The 24,341-nt window shown below is 32.9% G+C and overlaps 1 protein-coding gene across 1 annotated transcript; it reads left to right on the forward strand.

Moving 5' to 3' along the window:
• The first annotated feature begins 210 nt into the window (after positions 1-210).
• On the forward strand, positions 211-15,892 carry LOC126882731 (uncharacterized). The gene is made up of 2 exons (XM_050647719.1): positions 211-493; positions 15,718-15,892. The coding sequence occupies exons 1-2, from the start codon at positions 252-254 to the stop codon at positions 15,890-15,892; spliced, it is 417 nt and encodes a 138-aa protein (XP_050503676.1). The 5' UTR covers positions 211-251.
• Positions 15,893-24,341: the final 8,449 nt, after the last annotated feature.

Here is a 24,341-nt window from a genome sequence, read left to right on the forward strand (position 1 = left end):
TAGTTGGTGTTATTTGTAATTATTAAAATAAATAAGTGATGTAAATAAAATAATATAAGTAAGTCTTCCTTTATTTAAATTAAACTTAGTGCCTAAAGATATAAATAAATAAAATAGTAGAGTCAATCGCGTAACAAAAAATGGTGATCAGAAGTGGATAAAAAATAAATAAGTAAATAAACTCGGTTTAATACAGTGTGGAATCTTTAATAATAACTAAATATAAATCGTAATAAATAAAGTGTGTGATCATGCCTTCCTTGTGTAAGCTAACAATTGCAGACCTGAGACTTGAATTGGAAGAAAGGGACCTGAGTTCTACTGGCAAAAAGGCTGATCTAGTTGAACGTCTGAAGAACGCACTAAAAAAAGAGGGTCATGATCCAGAAACTTACGTGTTTGAAGACAAGCATGCTGCTTTAATTTCGTCAATAACATCGTTAGAGAGCAAAGTTTCTAGTGAAATCTCCCAAGTTTCCTCGGATGTTTTGAAAGTTTCGACAGACATTACATCGTTAGAGAACAAAGTTTCTAGTGAAATCTCCCAAGTTTCGACAGACATTACATCGTTAGAGAGCAAAGTTTCTAGTGAAATCTCCCAAGTTTCCTCGGATGTTTTGAAAGTTTCGACAGACATTACATCGTTAGAGAACAAAGTTTCTAGTGAAATCTCCCAAGTTTCGACAGACATTACATCGTTAGAGAGCAAAATTTCTAGTGAAATCTCCCAAGTTTCCTCGGATGTTTTGAAAGTTTCGACAGACATTACGTCGTTAGAGAACAAAGTTTCTAGTGAAATCTCCCAAGTTTCCTCGGATGTTTTGAAAGTTTCGACAAACATTGCATCGTTAGAGAAGAAAGTTTCGGGTGATATTTCATCCCTTGAAAGCAAAATGACTAACGAGATCTCTGCTAACATCTCTAAGGTCACTTCGGATTTCGACGACAAGATATCGTCCATAAAATCTACTTTTGAAGAAAAGATCAAGGAAATAGAAAAGAAACTGGAGGAAACTGAAAAAGTGGACAAAGTGGTGGAACCCATCTTAACAGATATTAAAGATGATGAAACCAAATACAAATTGGAGCCACGGTCGATAGTTGAAGGGAGTGTAGGTCATGCTCGTGTTAAGGTGCCAAATTTCGACGGAAAGTCATCATGGAACAACTACATGAAACAGTTCGAATCTGCGGCCAGAGCGAACGGATGGTCCGAAAAAGAAAAAGCTGTAAACCTCACTATTGCTCTTCGAGGCGACGCTTTGGATGTCCTCCAGACCATAGCCGTAGAGGAGACAGATGACTTCGAGCAGCTGAAGAAGAGACTGAATATGCGATACGGGCACGAACATTTAGAGCATGTCTATCAGTCGCAGTTTAAAAGTCGAAGACAAAAGAAAGATGAAGCTCTTCAAGAATACGAGGTCGATATTGCCAGGTTGGTACGATATGCATATCCAACAGCTCCCGAAGACATGATGGAAAATTTGGCTGTTCAAACATTTATTGATGGCCTGCGTGATCATGAAATGCAAAGAACACTGCGATTAGCTCGTCACAAGACGCTGGTCGATGTCTTATCTGCCGCTCTCGAATACGAATCAGCTACCCAGGCCTCTGGTGGGTACAGTAAAGTGAGGACTGTGAAAGAGGAACAGGATGAGGACAAACTTGACCAGCTTGTTAATATAATGAAAGACATTGCATCCAAGAAAACGAGGACCATAAGGTGCTGGAACTTTTTCCCTTTTATGTTGAAAATTTTCTCCGGTGGCAACACTTTCGTTTTCCTGGACGTGATATCAGTCAGGGGAACGAACGAAATCGAACCGACCGTAACGTGTAAGTCAACCAAATAGATGACGGCTTTGCAACTTTAAGCTTGCAGCAAAGTTGCTACAAACTTGAATCATCATCTTTGTCATAACAATATTGCAGCAAACTTGACACAAACTTGCCTCGTCATATTTGACGCAGCAATTTAAAATGAAAAAAGAATCAAACTTGCCACAAGTTTACATGCTATCTGGGTATAGATGGCACGCGTGACGTGGCTTTGCAACTGTAAGCTTGCACTTGCAACAAAGTTGCTACAAACATGAATCATCACCTTTGTCATAACAATATTGCAGCAAACTTGACACAAACTTGCCTTGTCATATTTGACGCAGCAATTTAAAACCAAAGAAGAATCAAGCTTGCCACAAGTTTACGTGCTATCTGGGGAGGTAAATTACAAAGATCATGGAGGGATGAAGTGGACGAGGCCATGAAAAGATGACGAAAATGAGACCTTAGAGAGGGAGAATGGCAGAACAGAAGCGACTGGAGGCGTTGGCTGAAAGAAGGAAGGCGACGACAGCTGTAAAAATCCTTATAGATAGATAGATTTTGCAAATGTCAAGGATCCTTTTCCAACCAAATAATAGCCATATTTAAACAGCTATAAAACGCAGTCATATTTAGGCAGTGACGAATCGAAAGGTCTCGAAAAGATCTACAACTTCTCATTTAAAGTTTTTTTTGTGCTTCACAACTTTTCGAGGTATGCTTGTTTGAAAAGTGCCCTTTTTATAAAAAACGCGTTCTTTCATATTTTTAACTAGATGAAACTTTTTCTAGATGAAAATTGTGAAAATTTTTTTGGAGGTAGTTTTTACATAAATATATGTATTTTACAAGCTGCAAAAAGTTTCTTTGGATATTTTCTTTTAAACTCCTCATCTGAAACTCTAAAAATCGAGAATTTTGATGTCTTCGTGAAGTAAACTAATATACTCTACCCTGTTGACCTTCCTTGCTAAACCAGAGCCTGTTCAGCTCTTTCAGAGGTTATGAATTTTAAAAGTAAAAACAATACCTTTAATTGAAGCTCTGAAAGAAGTCTCTTCCATTTAAGGAACCAAAGTAATGACAATTTTAAAATTTACTTGAATAGGTGAATCAGCATGTGACGAGAATGGACAGCGAGAGAATAGCCCGTATAGCCAGAGATTCGAAGCCAACAGTCAAGAGATAATTAGGAATGCCCTTTAAACGGTGGCGAGATAGCTGGCAGTCAATATGACAGCTACGAATACAAGCTCAAAAATCGGTTAAAAACAGGCCAAGAGGCCTAATATAAGAAGAAGAAAAATAATTTAATAGGTTATTAATGAAAGTGAAATACAGCTACCATGTAATTTTCCGTGTCATTGCCGAATTGCTTAAAAATTTAGATTTAGATACCTCTTACCCTCGACTTAATTATTGGACTTACATTACACCCAGGGTTGCTTTTACTTGGGGGATGAAAAAACATACGTTTAAAATAAGCCCGTAAATGGATAAACTGACTACATAGTTATTTTTTTCTATGTGTCCGTTGACCGACAGCATGTAGAGAATTCTTGGAATTTTGTGCGGTTTGTTGTTGGTCCAGAGTGTACGATAACAGCGCATGGCGTCGCCGAGCGTCGATAGGGGCGCCGAGACGGTGTTTTATGTTGCCAACGGCATCTGGTGGTAGCTGATAAAACTTATTGACTGCATTTACTATGTGGAAAGGTTACTCTTTTAAAGGTAGCTTTTATGTAACGCAAAATTTTGTTTCTGAAAGTTGTGTATAGATGGTAATAGAACTAAAAAAAAATTTACCTTTTTGTATATTTTTATCGAACAAAAAAATTATTTAAATTATCACATAATTTTACTACAGTAACTATTTTGTTAAGCAACCTTTGGATTTAAGAAATACAGCTAATTAAAAAAATAAAGCTTCTATTAGACATGCTTATTATGCACCTTGTTTCTTTTTCTTTTTGAAAAATGATGCTCTCTATCAACTGAATCTAGCTGCTGAAACTGAAACTTGCTATTACTTCTTCGACCAATTTCCTTTTTTTTTGGAATTTTCAGACATTTTCGATGAGGTTCATATCTGGTAAGTTGCTTGGCCATGGTCAGAGAGGGATTACTTATCCTATCAAAAAATGTTTAATGCTTTTAGTCGTGTGCCTTATCCTGAATTAAGACTTGCGGCCATTGCCAAAACATTTGTTCATTTTTTGAAACAGTCTTTTTGCAAAAATCAGGCCTGGAGGCTAAAATTTTTTATTTATTTTAGTATATTTTTCCATACGTTTCGGTTTGTCGTATACTTCTTCCCGCTCCTCCTGTTAATACAGTTTTACATGTTTGTTTGTGGGTATCCTATAAACATGTCTGATCCATCGTGCTTTTCCTTTTAGTGCTTATAGTTTTTGTATTTTACTTGGTTGATTGTTTGTAGAGCTGTATCATTTCTGTATTTGTTCTTATTTTCTATACGCCGTAAGAGTATCTTTATTTCCCTTCGTTCCAATTTCTGTGTATTTTTCTTAACTTAACTTAACATCCAAGTTCTGATACATAATTTTCCAAACATAACCGAAGTTTGCACACTCGTTTTGTAAATTCTGATTTTTGGGTCCAAGGTATTTATTTAAAATGTTAACGTATTTTTCTAACTGTGGTGTTATATACCAACTCCGTTCCTGAGGTGTATATTCTTTTGCTCATTCCTTACAACTCCAAACAGTAGTACTTTTATCTTGTTCACATCTTTCCAACCATGGCCATTTCAGTTCACTTAAGCAAATAATATTAATTCTGAATCATCATCATTATCTTTGCCATTATCTCTATGCAAGATTGGCTTTGCTAATTGCATTTCCCCATAAGTTTCTATCTTGCATCATATCAACATCAATCCCCTTTACCGACATATCCTGCTTAAGCGATTTTCCCAGGTCTTCTTTGAACTCGCAGTTCAACAATTCTTCATATTGGGTGGTTAACATCTCGACGTTGAGCGTGACCCAACCATCGTAACCTTTGCTCCCTCATTTTGGCATCAATTGGTGCCACCCATAGACTTCCCCTAATATACTCATTCCTAATTTTTTTGTTACTGTACTCATCCATCTAAGCATTCTCATTTCCACCACAAGTATTCGTTGTTCCTATTTTTTTAACTGCCCAGTATTCAGTTCCATACAGCATAGCTGGTCTTATGGCTGTTTTATAGAATTATCCCTTCAGCTTCATTGAAATTTTTCTATCACACAACACACCACTTTCATTTCATACATCCAACCCTAATTATATTGCATGCATCTCCATCTATTTCCCCCTTAGCCTGTAATACCAATCCTAGGCATTTAAAACCCTCATTTTCACAATCATTTCAGCATCCAAAAATATCACTTTATTTATGGTTACTCCATTTTTAAACGAACATTTCAAATATTCTGTCATTGTCCTACTAAGTTTTAACCTTTTTCCTCAAGAGCTTGTATCCACTGTTTTAGTTCTAAGTCGCCTTTTCTTTCTTCCTAAGTCACTATTTTCCACAAACACCACATCATCAGCATGCATTAAGTACCAAGGAATGTTACCCTGTAGATTTGCTTGTTTTCTGATCTAAAATTAATGATAAAAAATAATAGACCTGGATACCAGGTACCAAAAAAAGTTGATTAGTAGCAAGCTGAAAATTTGTTAATAGTTTAACCGTGTCTATAGTCGGACAAACTTTGATGTATGAGAACACTGGAAAAGGGGAAGTTTTAATTGTGGAACAGGTTAAAAATTTGGAACGTCAGACGGGAAAATGATGAATTTTATAACATAAACTTATTAAACATTTGTGACAGTACTTACAAATATTTATCAAATGAGATCCCGAAAAAGTTGATGACATTAAAATTTATGCTCCAAAAATTTTTCAAACTTTATCTTTTAAAAATTTTTCCAATAAATGTTTCGTTTTTTAAAAATACCTCCGTTAATTTTTGTGATATCAGGTTTGCCTAGACACTATTTGAAATATAATTCCAAAGGCTACTAAAACGCGATTTAATGATTTAAACCCTTTACTTTTTTTAAAATCAAAGGTTAAATGGCCACAGTTACATCTATGGTCCTCGCAGCAAAATTTAAGTTTTAAACGTTTCTATCTCCGTTATTTTTTACACTACGGAAATAGGAAAAAAGGTAACATATTTGATATAGAAAAACCTAAAATTTTGTTATGTATCATTTTTTACGTATATTGAGTATTTTTGGAGTTATTATCAAAGGAAAATGAAAATAACGATAATTTTAAAAATTCAGATTTTTTAAAATTGTATCTTTTTTCAAAAATATGCATTCTAAACTGGTGAAAATTGTTGAAAACTTTAGTTACGCTAATACAAAGAAATTATTATGAGGATTACTATATATTTTAATTTTTGTGGAGATGGCGTATGTTTAATTTTTCGCTTTTTACTAAAAAATTAGAATGGGTTCTCTTATTTTCATAATAACTTGCTTAATTTTGATGCTATTAACTCCTTCTGGAGTTCATTTGCTATGTATTTCGAAGTACTTTGACAAATACTTAGCTGGTATATTTTATAAAATGCACCGTTTTCCCATTATTTAAGCTTGAATACTTAGATTTGAGTACTCGTCGAAAAAAATATACATTCAATTACCCATAACACACTGAATTAAAATTAGTTTAGTTTTCTAAGTGAAGAGTGTAATCAATTTTTTATTATCTTCAATTTTAGTAATAATAACTTTTTTGTAAAGCTCATAGTTTCTGAGTTATACGTGAAAAATAACTTTAAAACATGCATTTTTTTACGCAAAAATAAAATTTTTGATCTCTAATAACTCAAAAAGAATTAATTTATGTTAATTACTCTATACAACAAATTTTGCTTAGAATTTGTCCCTCTAACGATTTATGGTATTATTTTGAATGAAATAATTTTTACCCCGGAAAAGGGGTGGCAACCACTCCCAGGGTAAAAGCGCAAGTTAGCGTCATGTCACTTTTGTTCCTTCAAGTATCCTCTAATTGCTCATCAATTTTCATGAAAATCGATGGAAGTTCAACGAAATCAGAGGTGAAAATATTCAGTGACTGCACTAAACTATTGCCATTTAGGGATAGTTTTATATTAGTACATAGTACAAAATACGACTAACCAAATATACCTCAAGTTACCTAGAACTCACCTAAGACCTAAAATGAAAATGTTACAAATTTGTTACATTGCCAAGAAGAGGTTTAATGAGTGGAACACGAAGAACATGTCAAATAACAGGAATCATATTGGTTAGTAATAGCAGTCTGATTTTTGCATTATAGTTTAATTAAAGAGTAACAAATCAATTGGATGTTCTGTCCGACAAAATACATGGGACGCTTTCGTAATCTGACGTTCCAAATTTTTAAACTGTTCCGCAATTAAAACTTCCCCTGTTCCAGTGTTCCCTTATATAAAAGTTTGTCCGACTAGACACCGTTAAGCTACTAACAAATTTTGAGCTTGCTATTAATTTTTTTGGTACGCGGGATTCAGGCCTATAAGGTCTAAGCAGCGAGCCTACTTTCACATGAAATTTATCAGTCTCTTCCACTCCTGTCATAACATTAGTTGTTACTCCCTCATACATTTTTCTCATTATCTTTATGTACATATTCACTGGGGACTCCTTTCTTATTTACTACCCACCACAGCATCTCTCGAGGAACTCTATTATACACTTTCCCAAGATCAATGAATACCATATGAGCGTTTGTTTCTTTATTCCTGTATTTTTGAATAAAATGTCTTATAATGAAAATTGCATCTTTGTTGATCTGCCTTGTATAAAGTCAAATGATTATCGGATATTTTGGTTTCTTTACTTATCTGTTTATCAATTACTCTTTTCCATATTTTCCTGGTGAGGCTAAGTAGTTTTATGGTCCTATTGTTTGTGCATTGTTGTATATTTTCCTTGTATTTGTATAGACTTTTAACGTTCCATGTATATAAATATAATTCCTATTTGGATCGCCAATCTTCTAAAAGAGCCGGCATAATAAGATGAATTATTGTCAGTTTTGTTTTAGAAGATGAAAAATTTCAGATATTCTAATTTGTCTGAAATTAAAATTTAAAAATATCCGAATGGATTTGGATTTGTTCATTCATGTGCATGTAATATTTTACCAATCTTGTAGCTTTTACGTTAAATTTTATTTTCCTTTTTATTTTCCTATTAGCTGTATCGAATATTCGAGAACAGTCTTTAAATTCGGTTAGCTTACAAAAATCAAAATCGTTGATCTTATTTTCTGCGCTTTTGAAATATAATACTATATTTTGGATAAATAAAGTAATCAAAAACCAATCTCTTCGCTCCCAAACCATAATATCATAATATTTTCTTTTATAAAAAGCGAGATTTAGTAAAAAGGGCGAAAAAAGAGAAAAAAGATACTCAAATATATCAAACACCTTTGTCGTCTGTTTACAATTTCGGCGCATATGTTAGGACTCAATATGTAAAATAGAATTCTTGCTGTTCTTCTATTCCTCTACTTCGAATTCTGCATTCGAGACAGCTTGTGTTGAATTTTAATATCCTTTGCAAAATCCGAAGAAAACTTGGAAAAGCAACATGTTTCCATTCAAACGGCGTGCTATTCATGTAGCTATGCGTGCTACAACGCTGGCTCAAAGGGCACTGGCCAGCTTTCACGAGTTTTTACGGTCAAATAGGTATTTGATTTAAATTACAGGCTCTTTGGACTTTAAAGTTATACACATTTTCTTTTATTTTCAACTTTTTTTATTTATTTTTTTATGTTTAGGCAAAAAAACAAACTGTATTTCGTAAAAAGAAAAATGGAAAGGAGTATGCTAGGATGCGAACCGAGACTGATCCGAATATAAGAAAAAAACAATAAAATAAAATATTACTTATGCCTGGTTGCACCGACAGATCTTAAGCTCCAGCTTAGCTAAGCTCTACTTATAGATAGGGCCTCCTTGAGTATCACTTATGTTGCACCATAATTTTAGATTCTTACCTTATTATCAATTATATCTATTATTATATTATGGTATTCGTATTTTAATGTATTTTAATTATATTAAATTAATTCTTATGATACTCTCGACTTAAGCTTAAGATCTGTTGGTGCAACCGGGCATTAGAAATTATATTAATAGTCTGGGCAAATTATCGGAGAAGAGGCCATTTTTGAGAAAAGTTATTTACCAGCAATTTATTGCTGGAATCGAATCTTATGATTCTATATATTAATTATATAGGTATGCAAAGTCCGCAGATAGTGTGCTTGCTTTTTTTATAAATAAAATGGCGCCCAAAAACGTGTTTTTTTCAATTTTTGCTCTATAACTCCAAAGATTTTAACTTTACACCAAAAACACTCAAATAAAAATTCACCGTAATTAAATTCTGCATAGAGACGTGTTTTTCCCGATTTACTTCGACGAAAATTTTCCCCGGAAAATGCGGGTTTTCCAACAAACTCTTTAATATTTAACTAAAATTTTAGATAAATAATTGTTTATCAATAATTAAATAACTTTGTAATATAAAATCTCTTTTCGTATAGATTATAATTCCAGAAGCCGATGGAAGTTAAATGAACAGTTTAGTAACAATTGAATTGTTAATTAAAATGATACATAAGAATAACTATGATTTTTGTAGAAAAGACACTGTACCTATCTAGTGCATTTAAAATTTGACTGTATAAGCGCCTCAGGAATATTTTAAAATTATAAACAAGGTTTTGACTTATAAACAAATAAAATATCTCGAGAAAGACTAAATTAAAGTAAGTTATCAAAACGGTGTTGGGAAAAAAGCGGCAGGACGCTTCTTTTAAAAGAAAAAACGTTTAATTGTGATGAGTGGTTCCTGAGATAAAACCGGTCAAATTTGACCGGCATTTACGGCAAAGATATAAAGAATAGGATCATAATTTTTGAACCATTACCTTTTTATTTTTGTTCTCTTTCTCCACACCAATTTTCATATCTTTAAAATACTCTTAACATAAATTATTATAATAAAAACTATCAATATTACGACTGAAAATTGCCAAACACAGCAAAATTCCAATCAAAAATTAGGTTGGACAAAAAGGTAATCTCAAAGTTCAAAATCGGTATATGTTAAAAAAATGCATCGGTATATGTTAAAAAAATGCATTTTCTCGGCTTCCTATGGAGCAATTTTCTTCATTCTTTTTTTGTTCTTAAGTAACTCGAGTAGAGCCATCTAACTAACTTTTGTTATAATAAGAGCCTTTTGTTATAATAAATTTATTTATTTATTATAACAAAAATTTTGAATTTGTTTAAATAAAAATTATTTAAATAATTATACAGCCTTCAAATAAGAATATTTGTGTTTTTAACGTTAAAATGTACTAAAAAAGTCTATAACTGGAAAAAATATGTTGTTTTCTTTTCTTATAAATATATTAATCTATTATACCATAACAAAAGCAAGTTTGACACTGGATAATGCGTTAGTTAGATGGCTCTACTCAAGTTACTTGGGAACAAAAAAAGAATGAAGAAAATTGCTCTATGGAAAGCCGAGAAAATGAATTTTTTTACGTATACCGATTTTGAACTTTGAGATTACATTTTCTCCAACCTAATTTTTGATTGGAATTTTGCTATTTTTGGCAATTTTCACTCGTAAAATCGACAGTTTTTATTATAATAATATATGTTATGAGTACTTTAAAGGTTTGAAAATTAGTGCGGAGAAAGAGGATAAAAATAAAAAGGTGATGGTTCAAAAGTTATGATACTATTGTTTATATCTTTGCCGTAAATGTCGGTCAAATTTGACCGGTTTTATCTTTGGAACCACTCATCACAATTAAACGTTTTCTGCTTTTAAAAGAAGCGTCCTGCCGGTTTTTCACAATACCGTTTTCATGATTGATTTAATTTGATTTAATATTTCCCCAGATATTCTATTTGTTTATAAGCCAAAAAATTGTCGCACTGAAGATGATCTGATCTAGATCGAAAACGTTTTGCAAATCCTTTTGGATGACTTTTTAATAGTTTTTCAATAAACTTTTTATACCACTGTACAAACGAAGTTTTTATAGTATTTTTACTACAAAAACGTTATTACGTAGGTCAAAATTTTTGACGTAAGAGAATTGTCAAAACATTAGAATGTGACTTTTCATTATTGCTATGTTTATTATAAACACGGCAATAATGAAAAGTCACATTCTAATGTTTTGACAGTTCTCTTACGTCAAAAATTTTGACCTACGTAATAACGTTTTTGTAGTAAAAATACTATACTTGCTCTGTATGAATAAAATAAAACATTACTTAGAAATTATATTAATATACATCAGTAGTTAATATAAAAAAGTCATGAATTCACAAAAATATCAAAAATATTACAGGAAAGAAAATGAAGCACTGAACCTACCCTTTTTTTTTATTTCCTCTTCTTTTTGCAGTCGATTGAGGAAAGTGTCAGGAAAGTTTGTGAACAAATTTACTATAGAAGTAAAAATCTTCCTTTGTAGATGGTGTATAATTTATTTAAATTTTTTTCTAAAAAAGATCCAAGTTGGACCTGAAGTGGGTACATCACTGGTACGATACAAACAAACGTTTAGGACTAATGAGTCCATCATCAGGTTAAAGTTCCAGATCCAAAGTATTCGAAACTAGCTACTGTGGTAGGTCGAATGAACTTACCAGTATAAAAAATTAGCATTTCGTCTACATCGAGAGAGACAATAAGTCGATGTTACAAGATTTAAGTGTAATTAAATCAAACTTGAGTCTTCATCTTGGCTTCAAACTAATTGGTTATGTTGAAGACAGTAGAAAACGGACTCTATTGTCTTCAACATAACCAATTAGTTTGAAGCCAAGATAAAGACTCCATTTTGATTTATCTACACTTAAATCTTGTAACATCGACTTATTGTCATAATTTTTTATATTGGTAAGGTCACTCGACCTACCACAGTAGCTAGTTTCAACTATTTTGGATCTGGAACCATCACTGACGTGATGATAGACTGATTAGTCCGAAAACGTTTATTTGTATCGTACCAGTGATGTACCCGCTTTATGTCCAACTTGTTTTTTTTTTTAGAAAAAATTTTAAATAAATTATTTACCATCTACAAAGGAAGATTTTTACTTCTTTAGTAAATTTTTATTATGGTGTACAGTCAGTGAGAGGGATTTTTTCCTTTTTATATTTGTGAACAAAATGCATTTTGTGCAGAAGGAAAACGCATGTCAAAATGCATAGAAAATTAAAAACTTTGTAATAATTTTGAAAAAAAATCCACAGAAATGATTTTAGATTTGTTAGTCGGTGGTTTTCGTGGCCACTGAACACAATAATAATGACGATGATCCTGGAGCTAACTGGTCTCCGAAGTGGACCTCGTCTCTTGGAGTTTATGTTACTGGAGGTCGCTGAATACGAATATGATAACGATGCTGGCTCTCGAGCTACCTGGTACCCTGAGTGGACCTAATCTTCTGAAGTTTAATGTTATTTTCATTCAAAATCAGTCAAAAGTCATTCTTCGGGGGTTTCTGAGGGCTCTGAACACGAATTTGATAACACCGATCGTCCTCATGCTACCTGGTGCCCATTGTGGACCTCATCTCCTTGAGTTTTATGTTATTTTCATTAAAATCATCCGGAAGTCACTATTCCGAGGTTACCGAGGTCACAGAACACAAATATGATAAGTAAAATCGAAGGATGCAGGAATCTGCAGAAAACCAGCCTCCACTGGGATATGGAGAGTGGAACAATTGTTTAAAATAGCTGAATATGGGGAGAGTTTGCCGTGTTATCACCAATTTCAATAAGACTTGACAATAAGAAAATTGGAAAAAATCCTTTGTAAAAGGTATAATTTTTTTTTTGTTAAAAATCCCTTTAAAGCGCTACATCACAACAAAACGTTTTCGATTTTTTATAAAATCATCATCAGTGTTAAGATAAACTTGATGCCAGCTGAGCCACAAAAGAAAATATTAGGGTAAACACCCTTTAAATATCACATTGATGCGTTATAAGTGCATACTTTGAAAAATTGCCTTTTGATGGTTATATGGCAACTGGGATGCTGCCCTAAGGTAATGTATATCCCAACACGTGGGATCCAAAATTTACTTGTTTACATACCGATGACTTAATGGCAAAATATTTGCCATTTATGCTGTTTAGTTTAACCTTTAACTACCCGCGCATCAAGTTATAACATAACTACACGCGTGGCGTACTTTGTACGCCACAAGAAAATACACTTAAAAACAGCGGATTTGTTTAATTTTTTTTTTAAATACACTTAATTGTTTGTTATAAACCTTATTCGGCATCAGTGAATACTTGGAGTTCCTTTTCAGTAAGCCAATTGGGATTTATAACTGGAATCATGGAATAACTGGGTTCCATGATAAATAAAATTACTAATAAACAATTTTTTTTAATGTGATTTTTTACAGGAGAAAAAGTATTGTTTACAAAGGAAAATATATTTTTTGCCATAATGACTAAAAAACAATTAAAATATGTACTTATATTACGACTTATAGTAATATAATCCTGGGGTGTATTGTCCACCACCGGAAACAACAAATAATAAAATGTAAATTACGATCTTTCCAGAACGCCGATTATAACGAAACTAAAACCAAATTGTAAAGCACATTCCAGTGATAGGTTAGAAAAATAAGCAAGGTCAAAAATTAAATTTTTAAATATATTTCCAGTAGAATTCTTATATCTGGCGTACAAAGTACGCCAGCGCGTGTAGTTAAAGGTTAAATATTTATTAATATACATGATGTTCCATTTAAACTAAGCATAATATGAAATATTGAATAATCCAATAATGAGACTGTAAATTTTGAAAACTCTGTAAATAAATGCGTAATAATCAATAATTTAATACATTCAACCAGTATTCAACTATTTAAATGTAAAAGTAATTTTTTTATAATTTCTTATATAAGCCTTATTTTAAAACTTTAAATTTTAAGAAAAGTCAAGATCAACTCCGAAAACTCTGTATATAGGTATAGGGAAGCCTTTTATAAAACTATATCTTATTTTTTGCCGACAATGAAAAAATGCAATAAAATACAGGGTGTTCCATAAGAAAAACTATAACTTTGATACGCCGCCATTTATTGGGACACCCTGTATATTTCAAAATAATTTTAAAATATATCCTTTATCAACTTACAAACTACTAATTTAAAATTTTGTACAAATCCTTTACCATTTCGCTGTAATCTTTCGTCCCGTTAGTGGTGAGTCACCCTGTATAAAGCATACATCGATATTATCTTTCAATTACTACACTCTTTTTTAATAATATAAGAGCCAATATTATATTGCAAATAAAAAATATTTAATCCAAGTGGAAATAAAGCATAATGATCCAATTATTGCCGGAGAAACTTTGACATTTCAAAAAAGTCAACAGGAATAATCTGGCGGTTAATATTGCCGCAAGGAAAAATCCTGATTACCTGCTCGTTAAAAATTCCCTCGGAACTTTTCCTCTTTGTCTTCGTTTCATATTTTTATTCAGAATTCGTCACTCGCATTACAATGAGGAAAATATGTACGCTAAAACGGATGACAGACAATATAAGGTGAATGTATAAGGGGAGCTAAAATACGCATTGCGTAAAGTTCACTCCAGAGTTTATTGACCAAAATTTGACTTGCGTCTAACAAAGTAACAAGTGAGCGATCTTTTAGGCCAGTACACGTTTTACTGTTAAAACAGTATTTCTGTTAGAAAACATTAAACTAAGGCGAACAAATTAGAGAGAGAATTAGAAAAACTAAACATATTTTTAAAAGTTGAGTAATAAAGCTACATCGTCTTTGTTATTATGTATTTATTTGCCTTAGTACGTTGTTTTTTATCATTTTTCAGAAACAGATATTAAACCCAAACTAGCAATAAATAAAACCGCTTTCCTCAAAATGAAGACATTTCTCTGCAATAACATCTCAGTGTAGAACTAAAACAAAGAATGATTAACATTTTGGCTACCAATGATACTGTGATGATTCTGCGTTTTGGTACCTTATGTATCACCGGTGATCAACCTTCTTGGTTTATTTCTCGACCATGTGTATCACTGGTGATACCATGCAGTGCAGTCCCGGTGCCAGAGGTTATAAGGTGCCCGCCTGAAAAACTAGTGTATGCGCCCTTCGGTGTTTTTTAAATTAGATTTTGTAACACCAGCAGAAAAGTAAGCTCATTTTGGCGCCCCCTAAACAGAGGCGCCCGCCTGCAGTGCATCCCTTACAGGCCCCTTATCGCTGGTCCTGATGCAGTGTATAGTTTAAATGACCATTAATATCGTTGGTATATAAAATAGGGCAAACAGAGTGTGTTGATGGGATGTAAGTGAACCTAATAGCATGTCGGATAAGTGGGCATCGGGGGTGATTCATCTTAGTCAAGTTAAAAAGGGTAATAAGAAAAATGACTATTATTAAGACAATCAAGCATTATTTGCTGAATATTTTATTATAAAAAGTTACAGAAAAGAAAAGATATATTTTAACAGATACAAAAATATGATCTTTATGTCTTTTTTGAAAACATTCCAGACATAGCGCCGGTGCATTTGGGCAACTATTTAGTTCATGATAAAAAAACCATTTAAACAAATCAGAACGGTACCAGATGAAAAATACGAAAACTATACTCTTCTGGTTCATTCATATATCATGTGAATCACCGGTGATCACAAGCAAATCCTGCCTAAAAATTTTTCCAATCTGATATTTAAGTCGTCCAGAGTGACATATATGAATCGGAGAATAAATTTATAACCGCAGTGTGCTTGGTACCAGACAGAAGTCTATGCAAATGTGTGCCGGTATAGCAGCGACTGAAGATGATGTATCACCGGTGATTCATATGAGAGCCAAAGTGTTAAGTGCTATGTATTTGGCAGAAGTCTGGACCCCAAAAGTATCAGGCATGAGCCGAATTGCAACATTAGAAATATAGATTTATAGGCGGATGTTAGAGATACCTTGGACGGCAAGGAAAATTAACGCGGAAGTACTATGGAGGCTCAACAGGTATAGAGTATTACTAAAAATATATCAAACAAACTCTAACATGAAGTAAAACCACTTGTATATAATAGGTATAATTTACTAAAATCTTAAAAAATTCCAATGAATGAAATAAAATATTTTTAGAACGAACGTTTTCGGGCCTATCAGTCCATCATCAGTGAACTCATATACTTGCTAACTAGCCCCAGAACCAAACAATAGCTGTAATTATAATTCAATCTACATTATAATGTTGTAAAATTGAAAAGGCTAAACGCCGATGTTAATAGTAACCTCTGGGAACATGGTAAAACCCTAATCGAGAACTTTAACCAACCATCTTGGGCCAACAGTATCTGCCAAGTGTCAAAAGTGATATATTACCTAAGACTGTGAAATGCGAGAAAATATATTATCTGGGACTATATTGAAGCTAAATCGATATAGAATACAACTAATTTTTAAAGCCAAAATAGAAGTATCTTGGCTAAAAAGTTTTCGTGAATGAACTCATATACCAAATACAGGATAATTTTATTCCATGTGGCAGAAGATCAAGAAGCCTTCACAATATTAACCGCCAACGTCGGACAGTTTTGATATTGCACCAAAAGAAGAAGAACAACAACAGGATTATGAAATCTGTTTCAAATCCAACTTGGAAGATTTTGACAGTGCTAAAGAAATATGAAGAGCAGTCAAAGAGAATGCTTTTTAAAACTGTAAAAAATTGCACATTTAGGCTAAGTGTTGATTGGTTCGCTATATTTTATACCAGTTCTCACATTTCATGGTGTAAGTGACGACATATCTTGTCAGACGGAAGATAACACCTTCATATTGTTCTTCATATTGTTAAGGTAGCAATGGTAACGAAGATATTGACTTCGAAACTGTATCTGAAAAGAACGAGCTGTTTCCATAGCACTTCTCGATTAACAATCAACTATGAGTTATAAGCATGGCAGAAGAGTACAGTCGAACCCGCTTATTGGAATAGCCTTCGTGCCAAGCAAAAGTATTCATAAAACAGGGATATTCTAATAACCGATCATAATATGTGCATAGTAAAAACGTTTTGGGACCTCAAATTTTTATTCCTTTAGGCGGAATATTCCTTTAACCGGTATTCTAATAAGCGGGTTCGACTGTATATATTTCCTAGACATCTCTAGGAAAATGAAGCTTTTCTGAATAGTTATTTATGTCCCAATATGCAAATTAAATACTCAATGAGGAAAAATAATGTGGTATACTATAGGCACATATTCTGGCTTTGGACGGAGCATCATACTATTTGATGTAAATCCATATATTATGTATCGATCTGTGCCTGGATATTATTTTAATTACCTAATTTAGCCCACCTCCTGATGGTGCCTATTAACTCTTATTACTGATATTCTTGATGGTTTTTATAAGGTATATAAAAGCCTGTTATTATTTTTTCATGTATTCATTAGTCGTATTACTCGACAAATATAGCTAGAGACTTGTCCATTTTGTCATCTATGTAGAAAACTGAGCGCGAAAGCATCTTTCCTCGCCTCGTTGGTACACTCTGTCAAACAAGTCAACAGAGTGTGGACTTAATTTGTAAACGAACTTTCTAAATAAAAGCAATTTTTCAAATTATATCTTTACATATACATTTATTTCCATTCTAATCCGAATAAACCAAAATAGGCATAATATTTGTAACGAGATATTCATCATCATCATCATCATCATAGCATAGGATCGGTGAATCGATCCGCATTAACATTTTGGTTTTACAATTGGTTGGGTGACTTGGCATCTTCTACAATTTTTCTCCATTCGTTCCTATTTTTGCTTATGGTTACCCATTCTCTGATTCCCATCTTCTTAAGGTCCTCGACTATCTGGTTCTCCCACCTAGTTTTGAGTCTTCCTCGTGGTCTGCCTGATACAGGCCTCCATTTGGAAATTTTATTGATAACGGCTTCTGGATTCCTCCTTTCTGTATGTCCCATTCATCTGAGTCTCTATCTTCATCATGTACCATGTTCCTTCAGAACGTTGGTTACCATCATAGCTATCTTAATTTTATTCACTGCCACCCTAAATAGCATGCTTGTATCAACACCATACCAATCTCGCAAGTTCTTCAGCCATGAGGTTCTTCTTCGTCCTGGACTTCGTTTGCCTGCTATTTTTCCTTGCATGATATTTTATAGCAACCTATATTTGGGACCTCTCATTACATGTCCGAAATGTCCAGCTTTCTCTGCTTGATGCTTTTTATGATCTCAGTAGTCTTGCTGAGACGTTCTAGTATTGTGGAGTTTCGAATCTTCTCCACCCAGGAAACTTTTAAAATTCTTCTATAGCACCACATTTCGAAAGCCTCAAGGCGATTTAGATCGATTTTATTCACAGTCCAGGACTCGACACCATAAAGTAAGACCGAGAACACATAGCAGCGAAGTAGGCGAATCCTCAATGCCAATTTTAGGTCTCTGTTATATACACCTTGGATATCCTTCTAAAAGCGGCTCTAGCCTGCTCTATCCTAGATCAAATTTCGTCGTGACTTTATGCGTTACAATTTAATTTCTGTCCAAGGTAAATGATTTTATCAACTTGCTCAAGTTTGGTATTATTTACATATATAGACGGTTTTATATGCTGTTGTTTACTTATTACGAGTATTTTTTTATTCCGTATATTCAGATCCAGACCTGCCTCCCTACAACTCTCAACGGCACTATCAAGTAGTGTTTGCAGATCTTCTTGACTAGAAGCTATGAGTACTGCATCGTTCGCATATCACAAATTATTGATGACTTCACCGTTCACGCGTCTTCCTTCTTGTTTTTCAGAAAGTTCTTTTCTGAAAATTCTTTTGGAGTAAACGTTGAAAAGTAGGGGTGATAAGAGGCATCCTTGCCGTACTCCTCTTTTAATATTGAGAGCCTGTGATTCCACACCATCTACTAAAACTGATGTTGTTTGATTCCAATATAAATTTGCAATTATTCGAACATCTCTGCCGTCCAAGTCAATGTCTTTTAGAGCTTCGATCAATATAGAGTGCTTAACACGATCAAATGCCTTTTGGAAGTCAATAAAACAACAGTATATGTCTACAGATACATCTTGACATCTTTGAGCAAGTACGTTCATTCAAAATAGTGCCCCTCTCGTTCCAAACCCGTTACGGAAACCAAACTGTGTGTCATCCAGGTATTCCTCGCATTTATTGTAGATACGACCTTTAGAAAAATTTTAAATAAGTGGTTAAATAAACGGATGGTTCTATAATCAGCACAAGTTTTTGCTGTTGTATTCTAAGGTAGAGCTATAAACAGTGAATTAGACCAACCATTAGCATTAGATAGTTGTCCGCTGGTATAAATGGTATTGAAAAACGAAGTTATAGCCTCTAAAACATTGCTATCATTTATAAGCTTGTATATTTCAGTTGGAATTTCAACAGGAAGAGTCGCTCCGCCATCTTTTGATGATTATAGGCTTTTATAACCTCAGAGCCTGTTATTAGGGGTTCGTCGCAGTTAGTAATATCGGGAGGTGAACTATTCCTATCGTCTTCGAATAGGTTCGTGACGTAATTTTCCCATTCTTTAAGTTTTTCCTCTACTTCAAATATTACTTTACCGTATTCATCCTGTAGCAATGCAGTTTGTTTCTTATTGAAGGTACCAGCCACTTCTTTCACTTTTTTATACATGTTAAACTTGTCGCATCTGTTTTCAAGTTCTTCAATGTCAAGACACTGTTTGGCTAGATGTTGACTCTTTGCTTCTCGTATTTTACGTCGAATTTCTTTTTGTATTCTGTTATAAAGTGTTTCGTTGTTTTTCGCAGTCGCCGTTGTTCCATCAAATCAAATATGTCATCTGTCATCCAAGCCTGCCTTTCTTTCTCTGTCTCTCTTTTCTTTTTCTCTGTGTTTTCAGTCTCTTTTTCTTGATAAATCTGACGATGTCTTCTCCTTTCAGAAGTTCTCTTACTTCGTGATTCATGAGTTTTCTAAATTCATTATTACCTCATAGCGACATATTATAATAGTAAAAGGGTCATTCCATTTCAAATCACTCAATTTTGGAGCAAAAAAAAATTTGGACCTCCGATTTGTCTGAAAATTGGTATATAGCTTCTGCGGGACGTACAAATAAGATATTTAAGGTCAAAAAATCTTCTTCTTTCTTTTTTTCTCAAAATGTTATTTTATGCGATTTTACAGTGATTTGGTGTTTATTTATACAAATTTGCATTTTCTATCTAAAGTATCAATGAAAAACATAATATTTTAATAGAAAGTACTCAAAAATGTCATTATATGGCATTATAACAAGTTACTTTGATTCAAAACAAGCTTTTGATCAAATTTTATAGTGTAGAAAACGTTAAAATACAGCATTTTAACGTCATAATCTATTTGGCTGAAAATTTGCCCACAGATAGACAAAACATAGGACTTTAAGTGGTGAGAAGGATTTGAATTATATTACAATACCAAAAAAGTTACATGCAATATTATAGTCAAAAATATAGGCGTCTACTGTAAGTAAAATTAACTCGAAAATATCGACCTCACGACAAAAATTGTTAAAAAGAAATTGTAATAATTGTAAATACGATTTATTTAGAACAATTTCAGTTCCTAACATTTTTGTCGAAAAGTTAAAAATGGCGGAGATATTGAGCCAAACAGGTTCTCCTTTAAAATCAAGATGGCGGCTAACGTAACGGAGGAATTCATTCGTGATTTTAAATTTAGGCTACTATTGACTCCCTTAAAGATCAGAAAATAAAATTTTGGGCAGCTCGGCATTTAAGGTCAAATGCTATCCCGACTGGACTAATATATACTTTTGAGTCTGATATTACTGCATGTAACTTTTTTGGTATTATAATAAAATTCTTCTGTAATTTTTTGGGTAATATAATTCAAATCCTTCTAACCACTTAAAGTTCTAACTTTTGGATATCTGTGGGCAAACTTTCAGCCAAATCGATGATGATGTATTTTGGGAATGGAGGAAAATGTAAAAAACAGTATTTTAACGTTTTTTACACTATAAAATTTGATCAAAAACTTGTTTGATTCAAAATAACTTGTTATAATGCCATATAATGACATTTTTGAGTCCTTTGTATTAAAATATTATGTTTTTCAGAAAATGCAAATTTGTTTAAATAAACACCAAATCACTGTAAAAATCGCATAAAATCACATTTTGAGAAAAAAAGAAGAAGAAGATTTTTTGACCTTAAATATCTTATTTTTACGTCCCGCAGAAGCTATATACCAATTTTCAGACAAATCGGAGATCCAAAATTTTTTGCCTGAGTGATTTGACATGGAATGTACCAAAATCATGGTAACGTAAGAGTATAATGACCTTAACTATAAATTGTTGATCACCTTCAACAATGAGAAATTTAGAAGTTCACCATCGTTTAAAAAACACGAGTTTCAAAAAATTTCTTTTATCGGAATCTTATCGATAAAATGTTTTTATTTTATTTTTTAGTATTTTATATTTTAAGGTAAATTTTATGCTTAATCTAGAGTGTTTTCATTACATTAACTTCATCAAACAGGCCTACAGCGAAAAACGGCATCTTCTCTCTCTTATTTTTAGGTATAAAACCTTTCATTAACGAAATTAATTTCAATATAATAACTCATCTTCAGTAGACCTGACCTAAAAACGACAATTTGTGTTATTTTTGACTCAATTATAATTATTTGCCCCGAGCGGGAAACTTTAGCCGGTTGGTGTGGCCGTGATGGAGAATTATGTCCGGTAAAGTAAACAAAATACATTTACATAAACGGTGGTAGTGGTAGTAGTTTAATAGCACTGACCTAATTGAGTGTGCTTTCTCTAAACGAATAGGAGGAGAATGTTATACCGGAAATTAAAAACAATTTACACACTGAATCTAGTTCAAAATTCCTTTACGCAGTGAATAATGTTTAGCTTTGAAACTTAGTGTCGTATTTAACCCGGCACCTGCCACGTGGGGTGCTACCAGCACCCCATAACACATTTTCATCAAATATTTGGTATTTCAAATTTGTTAACCGTCCTGTGCGTCATAGTAACTTTCAATAATATTATATAGCATAGATTTGTTTGTGTTTGAAGTGGTTATTTAGTGTCATTCTGAAATTGTAGCTCTAAATTCGAATTGGGGTGTCATCATCTGGCAGTAAAATTTTTTTATGTTTTTGATAAACAGGTCAGATTTACATTTTTTATTGTAATAACTGATCTAAATTATTAGTATATTCTCTATACTCAATAAATTTTAATTTTCTTAGATATTTTACATCACTTCATTTATTATGGGTTGGTACTTGCTAATTTGCTTATAACACCTTTTTAATTTTATTTTTTAACTTTTATAATATATTAGTAGCTAATAAGTTAATAAAACATGTTTTTTTTGTATTCTTGTGTAATTCAACACATTATTTTGTTTATAAATAAGTAGATCACATAAAATTTTTAAGGGGTGCTGTGAGCACCCCTCGTGGCAGTTGATGCCTTGCAAAGCCACGTGGCAGGTGCCGGGTTGAGTAACTAAATTCTCATTTTCAATCAACATTTATACTACTAGAAGGACAGAACACCCAACGGGAAAACTAAAGATTAATATGCCTAGCCCAAGTTAGCTATGAACTAAACTATATGCATTGATAATAGAAAAATAGACAAAAGAGAGCCAAAATTGTAAGAAGAATAGGCAGCATTTAAGCCAGATAGGCAGACAAATAACAATACAATATATATGTACCTAACTCATATATTAAGAAATATAATAAAAATAAAAAGAGAGAACTACAGTTAAGTCCAGGAATCTTTACCCGTGCGTCATCATTTAAAGCATACAAGTCGATGATCACGGGTTAAAATTTGACGTTATTGTTCGTCCGCTATAATTTTTCCCATGCGTCACGATTTATTTTCAAATAAATTAATAGTCCGTTCTGTAACGGTAAAATATTGCAAAAACTCTAAATTTTAAAAAACCGCTTGGATTGACATGAAATTTGGCATACACATAGCTAACAAGTCAAAGAAAAAAAGTGATGTTGTGCCGATATGTGCTTTTGCCCTGGGGGTGATTTTCACCCCCTCTTGTGGGTGAAAAAATATTTGTCCAAAGAAAGTCAGGAAATGGATAAACTGGCTAATTTTAAGTAACTTTTGTTCTATAGAGTTTTTTCACTAAGTCAATACTTTTTGAGTTATCTGGCAGTGAATATGTTCATTTTTTCAACAAAATAACCACGCTTTTAGACGGTTTTTCGCAAATAACTCAAATAGTAACTATTTTGTCGAAAAAACATTTTTAACAAAAATATAGCCTGTAACAAAATTTATTTAAAAAAATGGTGTATATATCACGTCTCCACACCTAGTAGAAGCAGAGTTATAGCTAATGAAAAATAGGTTCATACTCGTCAAATTCCAAATGAAATATTTTAACGTGAAATAGCCAAAAATTAAGCACATTTCGGGGAAAACTCATTACAACTTATTTAAAGTATTTAAAAAAAGCTTCATTTTTGTTTTTAAAAAAAAAATTCTAGCATAAAAATTAAACAAGTTACGATCAAAATTAAGTTAGTCCCTTAGTAAGTTAAAATGGGTTTTCCCCAAAAAGTGCTTAGTTTTTTGGATATTTCGCGTCGAAATATTTTATTTGAAATTTGGTGAATATGAATCTATTTTTTTTTTTGGCTATAACTCTGGTTCTACGAGATCCAGAGACCTAACGCATACACCATTTTTTTTACTTTTTTATAGACTATATTTTTGCTAGGAACGTTTTTTTCGACAAAATACTTACTTTTCGAGTTATTTGCGAAAAACCGTATAAAAATGTGGTTATTTTGTTGAAAAATGAACATATTCACTCGCAAATAACTCGAAAAAGTGTTGACTTGGCGAAAAAGCTCTATAGAACAAAAGTTACTTAAAATTAGTCAGTTTACCCATTTCCGGACTTATTTTGGACATAAATTTTTTCACCCCCAGGGCAAAAGCACACATCGGCACAATATTACTTTTTTTCTTTGACATGTAAGCTATACTTATGCCAAATTTCATGTCAATCGAAGCGGTTCTTTAAAATTTAGAGCAAAAACCGTGAAAGAATGGACTATAAGTCAAAACATAAAGTGAAGCGAACGTCGATGTGTATACAGTATGGTGCAAATAACAGGAATAAATTCGTTATTTCGTAAACCGGCGACTTTAAGGAAAAATTCCGAAACAAATCGATTTTTATTTTTAAATTATGATATTTTGGCATATATATCATACTAGTGACGATGATTTTTTTAAATGGGAATAGTGATCGTGTGCTAGTTCATTTGAAAGGTTATTTAA

This window comes from Diabrotica virgifera, chromosome 3 (genome assembly GCF_917563875.1).
Source record: "Diabrotica virgifera virgifera chromosome 3, PGI_DIABVI_V3a".
NCBI classification, from domain to species: domain Eukaryota; kingdom Metazoa; phylum Arthropoda; class Insecta; order Coleoptera; family Chrysomelidae; genus Diabrotica; species Diabrotica virgifera.

What these genes read in the sequence shown, in the direction of transcription:
- LOC126882731 (XM_050647719.1), top strand. Translation starts at nt 252, where the DNA reads ATGCCTTCCTTGTGTAAGCTAACAATTGCAGACCTGAGACTTGAATTG. An exon ending in GTTTCCTCGGATGTTTTGAA is followed by an intron (nt 494 to 15,717) that starts AGTTTCGACAGA and finishes TTATAACCGCAG; the next exon opens with TGTGCTTGGTACCAGACAGA.